This window comes from Gossypium raimondii, chromosome 3 (genome assembly GCF_025698545.1).
Source record: "Gossypium raimondii isolate GPD5lz chromosome 3, ASM2569854v1, whole genome shotgun sequence".
Lineage (NCBI taxonomy): Eukaryota > Viridiplantae > Streptophyta > Magnoliopsida > Malvales > Malvaceae > Gossypium > Gossypium raimondii.
In genome coordinates, this window is record NC_068567.1 from 12,768,423 (window position 1) to 12,777,105 (window position 8,683).

Consider the following 8,683-nt stretch of genomic DNA (forward strand, 5'->3'; position numbering starts at 1 on the left):
GCAAACAACAGATTGAAAAAGGAAAAGTAAACGAGACAAGTAATTATAAAAAGCATACACAAACTAACATCAAATTTCACAGTCAAAGATGCAAAGAGAAGAAGAAAAGAGGTGGGCGACGGAGGAGAGGTGTCGGACCAGTTGAGTACTGTAGTAAGAAAGGGTGGCGATAGTCAAATTGGCGGTGGAGCAGTGGAGAAGAGAAAAGTTGCTTGAGATTTTTCAATCGATGGAGCTTTGGGGGCTTAAGGCAAATTACTCTTTAGTGACTTTAGTGGAGAGTTATCAGTTATTCCTTACTTTTCTTATTTTAGACATGTATTCGGCCCGACCCATTTAGAAAACGAACCTCGTTTGTTCTCCAAGCACATATTTTGGGTCCATATTTTTGTCCAAACCCTCTTATTTTTCGGGTGAGCGGCCTATGGATAACTCTAGTATCTACCCAAAGGAGAAGTAAGATATATTTGGATTATTTAACTGAATTCATGAAGTAAATATATTTTGAGCATTTATGAATTGTTTTGCTTTTATGTATTATTTACAACTACTTCTCTTCATTTGCAAGTTTCATCTGTTGAATTAATTATGAATTGTTTCGACCCACCATATTAGGGAGCTCCCAATACCTTTTTGGATTCGAAGAGTATATTATTTCCAAAACTTCCGAGATTTAATCTCTATCCTGATTCTAGACATTATTGCTGTAAAAATCAACGATTTGTCAAAGTTGATGCATTGTCCCAAACAACTTCCATATTTTCTCAAAATGTGTTTCAAAACCATCGTTGCCCCAGAAAGGACACAATCATCCGTAAAAAGTAAGTGAGAAATCTCTGGCCTTTTACAACAAATCTTTTCTCCTATTAATAGCCCATCCTTGTTCACCAGTCTCATCAGAGAGGATAGCCCTTCGTTGCATATCACGAAAAGATAAGAGCTAAGTGGGTCTCTTTGCCAAAGTCCTCTAGTTGGTTTTAAATCTCTCCCGGTTCACCATTAAAAACACTTCTTGTAAGGAAACACCAACTAGACATAAATCAAACACCATACAACTGCCATGCTTCATCTTCTCAGGCCCGCCATCTCATTCTCAACAAACCCTACTAAAATTACCATAACAATTTTCACAATATAAGAAACAAAAAGAAAAAAAAACCCTAAAAAGGACGTGCTACACAGAGCAGACTGATAAAAAAGAAATGTGCTATATAGAGCAGACCTATTACAAATGTTGACATTTGAATTCATGCCACCAACATTTATAAAATATATTCTTTATCACTTTAACTAAAGTTTTATTTTAATATTTTATACATTTCAATGCTATTAAACAAATTGTTTCACCCACATTGCATGTTATTTTTAAAATCATGCATGTACTAAATACGTGATTTCAACACATATACACATGTGATAGAATTTCTAGTATGTTAAACAACCATTAAATTTAAATTGTGTTTATTGAATTATTGTATGTTGTATACTTGTCATAAAATGATCTATTATTAATAAATACAAATATATATCCGTAAGTTAAACCATTGCAATTATTTTATTTTATTTCTATCTATACTATATATAAAATGGTTAACTAAGTGGCATTTTAAACTTTTCACACTTTGATATAAGTTTGAAATAAAACAATTGAAAAACAGAGAATCAAACACATATAAAAGAAAGTATGGGAGCATATGCAGAAATATTGAGTTATGGGTTAATTGTATTGATTACTTTGAAATTGCATTTAATTCTATTAAACAATTTTATTTATGTTCAGATTTGAATTTATGGTAATTAATATTATATATATTATCTTTGTCTGGGAGTTTTAAAATTAATATTATATTAAAATATTTTTATTTACATTTGATTTCTGATATATATACACATAATTCTTAAATACGAAAATCATAATTTTATTAACATTAACAACTATAAAAAATCTATTTAATTCTTATACTATATTTACTTAATAAATAAAAATTCTATTACCATACGAATTATAACTATTTTCTTTTACCTACGGATTATACTTATTTTCTTTCTCTTAGTCCCCATTCGTATTATTATACGTATTACAACAATTGTATGAACACAAAGAGTATAAAAATTATTAGCTTTGTTATACAAAATGTGTAATATTATTATACCATTATTGTTATGCTAATATTGCAATTGACATTATAATTAAAGTAAACTTGAATTTTCAAGATATTGCATATTTTAATTAATTATTAGTTTTATTTTCTAAAATAAAATTAATAAAATATTTTAAATATTGAATATATGAAAATTGACATCATAAATTCAATTTTTAAATTCTAAATTTTTATCATTTTAATGAATATTAACAATTAATTTAAGTTTATTTTTTTATATCCATGTTGGGTTAATTTAAGTTTATTTTAAACATTTAACTTATTTTTGTTCTTAATTTATATTATCTTAATTCTAGAAATTAAATATTTATATTATTTATTTTACTTTTTTTCTGAAATGTTATATAAAATTTTAAAATAAAAAACTAATTATTTACAATTGGATATATTCTATTTCCGGGAATTTTAACTTTTGGGGGTTTGGATTGATTGGGGAAACAGAGGATGGGCTGACATAGGCCCAAGAACGAAGGTGGTCGGCTGAGGCGTAACCATATTAGGGTTTAGTTCTCCATGCTTCCCTATAAATACATCTCATACCCTCCGTTCATCAGTGTCTCTTCTCTGTGTGGATAGTCTTCTTAAAAAGTAAAGAAAGAGTGCCTCTCCTTTCGGCTGCAAGAATCAGTATGGGTTTCTTGATGGCTTTGTTCTGGAGGCATATATTAATTTTCATCCCAAGATTGGGTTTTCAGATTATTTGCATCTTCTTTTGCTTATATCACTCCCTTTCTTTGGTACATTTATTTCTGGTTTTGGTTTCAGTCTCTTCTTTTGTGTTTCTTTATAGTGGGTGGGTTTGCTTGAACAAATTGATAGCATCCCCAAAGGATTTGCACCACCCTAGCCATCTAACACCCCAATTTCACTTTCATAATTACTGCTATTTTTGTTATTTTCAAGGAGACAAAAAATATTTTTCTAATATAAAATATTAATTATTGTTTGTTTTTGACCATTTTTTTTTCAAATTCCTACTTATAAATAATCTATTTGTTGTTTTTATATTATTAATTTTGACTGTCATTAATTTAAAAAAAACAAATACACGATGATTTTGAATAAATCCTTTAAATTTGAATTATAAATGATAAAACAATAGGTTCATAAAAATTATAAATTAAAATTTTTATAATGTATGAAGTTTCAATATTTCAAAGGTAAGCGAGATTTTAGAAATTAATTTACTGTTAACATAATAATAAAATAATGCATTTATTAACTTTAATTGTAAAATAATTTACTATTTTATATTTTAAATAAAAAATCAACATCAACTTGTATCATAAAATCAAGATTAATAATTTTGTTATATTTTTGTTCTTATTTTTTAATTTGCACAAGTCAATTAAGCAAACAATTTAAATTAGTCAAGTAATCTAATCAAACTGAGGAAAATGGTGGTTTAAAATTTTAATCGACATTAGATCTGATGGTGCACAATATCAATGAGTGTGAGAGTAAGATTGGTGAAGCCAAATGTCAGAAAAATAAAGGTGGAGGATGATGAGAGGATTTTAAAAGAGGAAATGATGGTTGAGGAGAATGTGTTAAAGATCTCTTCAGTTATTTTTTATATTGCCACGCGTTTTAATTGAGGTGGGAATATAACAAATCCAATCATATTTTGATAAATAAATCAAATGCGGTTAAAAGTCTATCCCATATTAAAGATTTGGAAGAATTTACATATCTTGACAAGGACATGGCAAATTGCATTTTTTATGTTTTCTATAATCTCAAAATAAACCAATGTACTTATTTTTCTAAAATAATTTTATTTTGTTGATGGGTCGTCAATATTGCCATCAATTTCTAATGCTCAACATTGGTTAAATTTTAAGACATGTAAAAATTGAAAGAGATTTCATTGATTTTTTTAAACACGCCTTTTATATTTCGTTATTTTATTGCTATTATAAAATTTCTCAAAATTATAATTTTTCTAAAATATTTGTTTAACTAAATTTATTTAATAAAATTTATCATAATAATAAATAAGATTATAATTTTTAAAAGAAGTTTGTTAAATCAATTTATATCATAACACATAAAAATGTTAAAACTTATATTATCTTATATTTAAAGTATTGCTTTTTTTCATTAACTAGGTAGTAAGACAATATTATATTATTTTAGTTCTCAATATCAAATTTTATTAATTTATTATATAATTTTTATAAATAATAAATTATGTAACCAAATATAATATTAGTTATATATTATCTACGAAAATTATAGTCAATTTATTGATTATACAAGAAAAAAGAAAAGAGAATATTAATTTACAACATAAAAAAATAGTACAGTCCAAATGCTTTAAAGAGAAATATTACTTTATATTAATTACCTAACTAATTTTTTTAAAATCATAAGACATATACAAGGTGCGTTTTCTAACACTAGAAAGTAAAAAGTAACAAATAAATAAACATAAATCAAATATTGCAGTGCTAAATGGCTTATGCTTGATGACTGCCTATTCAGGAGTTGCAGTGCCGCTTACATACAGGCAAGGCAAAGATGTATTCTAAATCATATTACAAATGAAAATTAAGTATTAAATGCCCAAGATGCACTGACATGATTCACAAATTAAATACCAATGTTGCTTTGGATAAAAATATGAAACAAAAAGGCTCTTGCTTCCAAGAGATTGCAACCAAACTTCTAGAGGAAAAACAAATACCTGTCCCACACCGGCTAAAGACTCAGCAAGATCCACTCATTGGCATTGCCGATCGCAGCAGTAGCAAGATGCTCTAGCATTCATTGCACCTTTGCAAGTTGCTTCTCTTTCAGGGAATTCAACCCAATTGTTCGTTTCAGATCAGCAAAGGATGTTCCAACATGGTTCCCAACTTTACATCTCGGTTGATCCGTTTCCAAGTGAAGCGAGCAAATACCAGCAAAGTTGGATAAAATAGGTAAAGCAATCTGAAAAGCACAAATGTGGTGGCTAAGGCCAAATAGGTCTCTTGTCTAAGCAAATTCTGTGGAGATCTTGCCCATGAGAATGACCAGCTCTCTTGCTCAGAGCTTTTATGCTTCTCATGCTTTAGTACATGTCTGGTTTTGTCCCGCAATGTTTTACCCAGAGATTTTATCTGAAAGCCTATAGAACAATGCAATACTCATTAGAAACCTAAACAAGATAGGTAAGTTAATTGTCATTGTTTAACTTATTTTATCTAAATTTGCTTCATCCTATAGGATTATACAGTCTCATGAAGAGAATTGCAATCGCATGGATAAAATTATGTGGGATGAGATGGGCACATTTTAGCCTTTACATACACCAAAAGCAAAGACAAAATGAAGTAGGTTTATGGTTCAAAACTGTCCTATCACCTGTATCCTCTCGAATCCATAACCTTGTGCAATGACGCAACCAAATGCATGATACATGGAGAACCAGATAGGCAATCACAATTCACTGGTTAAAACCAGAAAGAATCATGAACAAATATAACATAACAAAGCTACTAAATAATGAATGCCATTAGGAAAAACTCAAAACAAGCTACTAAATAAATTAACTCGAGATAATATGGATCTCCATAGTGAAAATAAGTTGAAGAAACAAAGTCCTTACCGGTGACATCATTATAGAAAGTGCTGAGCGATTCAAAAGACCGGTTTCCATGATAACGAACACGCATTTTAGAATTTAAAAGGAAAAGAGTAGGAAAGCCATGAACTCCATACTTCGAGAGGATGCTGAAGAAATCAAATACTACCATTAATTAGTTCAAGAAGAAATACACTCGTAGCATGAGCAAATACGAAACGAAAGATAATCAACAGCAAACCTTGGCCTGACAGCCGATTCTTTTATGGCAAAATGAGGAATGGAAGGATAGGAAGAAGAAAGGGTCAAGAAGCTTGGTCTAAAAGACCTTGAAAAAGGACACCAAGATGCATAGAAAAGCACTGCTACATATTCATGAATATTCCTATGAACCATGTTAAGCGCCTTCTGCAATGAAATCTCATCCCCCTATTCAGAGACAAAGAGAAGATTTAATTAAAAATTGTACCCAAAAAAGGAGTATAATCAGAATTCAATGCAATTCTAACAAGGACTTGTCTCAGGAATGTTAATCCCTCTTAGCCTGTAGACCCCATGCAATAAATTCATAGAAAGAAATAACTAAAACTTAAAGAAACTTGATGAGGGTTGGATATGGTCCCCAATTAAGGTTCTATATTCCTATTCTATCAAGAGCTCTAGCGGGTTCAAAGAGTGGGAGTGCCTGAACTTGCACAGGGTTGGACTCGATACTACCACTTGAGCTAGCGAGATACTCTTGCTCTGTAAACCGACCTGACAGAATAGGAAGACAAAACACCAACTGGGAACAATACAGGACTTACAGAGAATCCGACCCTCAAAAACAACTTAATGCTGGGCATATCTCCATTTGCATCAGGATCAAAGATTCATTCTTATAAGCGGCCAAAATGAAAAACCTAAAATCCATTCCTAATTCCTTGATTGCATATTTATCAGCTTAAAACTTTAAAATGTGCACAAACTAAAAATTCTCTAAACTTAGCTCGAAATATACAGCACAGGATCAAATCAGTCAAAGAATAAAATTGAACCAGATTAAAGAAAAAACAAAATTATCAAGGTACCTCGGTAACTCCAACGGAATCAATAGATTCAATAAAATCAGAGTGAATGGAGCAAAAAGAGTCTCGAAAGTCAAAGACGGCTTCAAAAACGGAGTTCTTGGGACACAACGGAGCCCTAACGGGAACGGTGACGGCGCATGTTAGCCTCCACCACAAAAACAATATTAGGATCCTCATTTCCCATATCTTGGTACCCATGGATGGGTGATTCACGGAAAATTACCGAGAAAAGAAAAAGGAGTGGGAATATCTTTTTAAATATAAGAAACACTAAAATGGGATGTGAGATATTGAAAGGGATAAAAGTAGATTCTGGGAATTAATGTGGAAAGATTATAGTGTCAGAAACTGAAAGGGTGGGAAACAAAAATGGGATTTCTGGGCAAAGACAGTGCTTTATAAATTAGTAAGAATGAAGAAAATTATTTATAGTCTGAGTAAATAGCAAGATTTTCGTTTCCTAACATCAATTATCATTTCATTGCTATATCAAGATTTTTTTTTTATATTTTAATTTTATTATGTATGTATTGATTGAGATGATGTCTTCAATTAACTCGATGTCAACTTAAATTGATGACATATCATGATAAATAATTTTATTTTTTGTACTCTTAATTTGATGTATTTTGTGTTTAAATTTGAATTTAATCTATTCTTTTATTAATATAGTACATATTTTGTGTGTTATTATTAATTTATAACTATACATTTTATTATTTATTATATGTTATTTTTAGGCACACTTTGTATTCTAAATACGTAATTTCCATACATTTATGTGTCTTATAATTTCTAGTAATTATTATTTTATTTTTAGTATGCAAATTAAAAAAGATAATTATATCTTTCTTATTATTCATCTATGTTTTTTTTCAATTTTCTAATTTTAAATGTAATTATACATTGAATTGCTATAAAATTAAAGATATTTGACTTTTCCATAAATATATATATTTAACTTCAACTAAAATTAAGTAAAATTATATTTAATTTTGTTACATATTAGGTTTAATAACCTAAGTTTGTCACTTTTTGCTTCTGTGCTACCTATGGTTTTTTTATCTAATATAATACATATATTTAATAAAAGTTATACATTTTAGTATTTAAAGTTAACGATTTTACTTTTTGGTGTTTAATTGATTTTAAAGTTGATTTGATGAAAATTCATAATTAACTAATAATATTAGAAGTTAACTTTCATCAAATTGACCCTAAAACCTGAATTAAAACACTTCCTTCGACTATATTTGACAAATTAAACAAATTAACTTTCATCAAATCACCCTAAAACTCGAACTAAACATTAAAAAGTTAACATTGTTACCTTCATGTACCTAAATATACAACTATTGTCAAATACAAATGCCACATCACACCAAAAATAACACAAATACCACATTAGAGAAAAATGTCAAACTCGAATACCAAATAATATATTAAGCATACATATTAACCTTGAATGAATTCATTGATTTATTTTATATAAAATTAATTAGCTATCATTATTTAATTAGGTTCTAATGGAAAATAAATTGATTAAAATACAAAGAAAATAGCAAAAGCAAGAAAATTCATTTCAAAAGTACTACATAATTAAAATTTAAATGGTTAACATGTATTTGTATAAATATATTTAAAAAAACAAAACATATTTTAATTATAATTGATAGGATTTTTAAAAAAATAAACTTAAAACTAACGAGGTCTTAGTTTAACGGGAAAGATTAAGGTTTTAACAACTCTAAATTTCTAAGTTCGAGTCTCATTCTATGTAAATCATATATGAGTTCTTAATCTATTTTTTTGTAGTTGCAAAGTGATTGTACTTGTAACTTAAAAAACTTACATATATTAATTGAAAAACATGGCTAATA

At 28.7% G+C, this 8,683-nt stretch overlaps 1 protein-coding gene across 1 annotated transcript; it reads right to left on the reverse strand.

Moving 5' to 3' along the window:
- Nucleotides 1-4,477: 4,477 nt before the first annotated feature.
- On the reverse strand, nt 4,478-7,230 carry LOC105797223 (5'-adenylylsulfate reductase-like 4). Its single transcript, XM_052628125.1, has 4 exons — nt 6,804-7,230; nt 5,975-6,162; nt 5,758-5,882; nt 4,478-5,277 (listed from the first exon to the last, which is right to left on the reverse strand). Exons 1-4 carry the CDS (start codon nt 6,999-7,001, stop codon nt 4,988-4,990), a joined length of 801 nt encoding a protein of 266 aa, XP_052484085.1. The 5' UTR covers nt 7,002-7,230; the 3' UTR covers nt 4,478-4,987.
- Nucleotides 7,231-8,683: the final 1,453 nt, after the last annotated feature.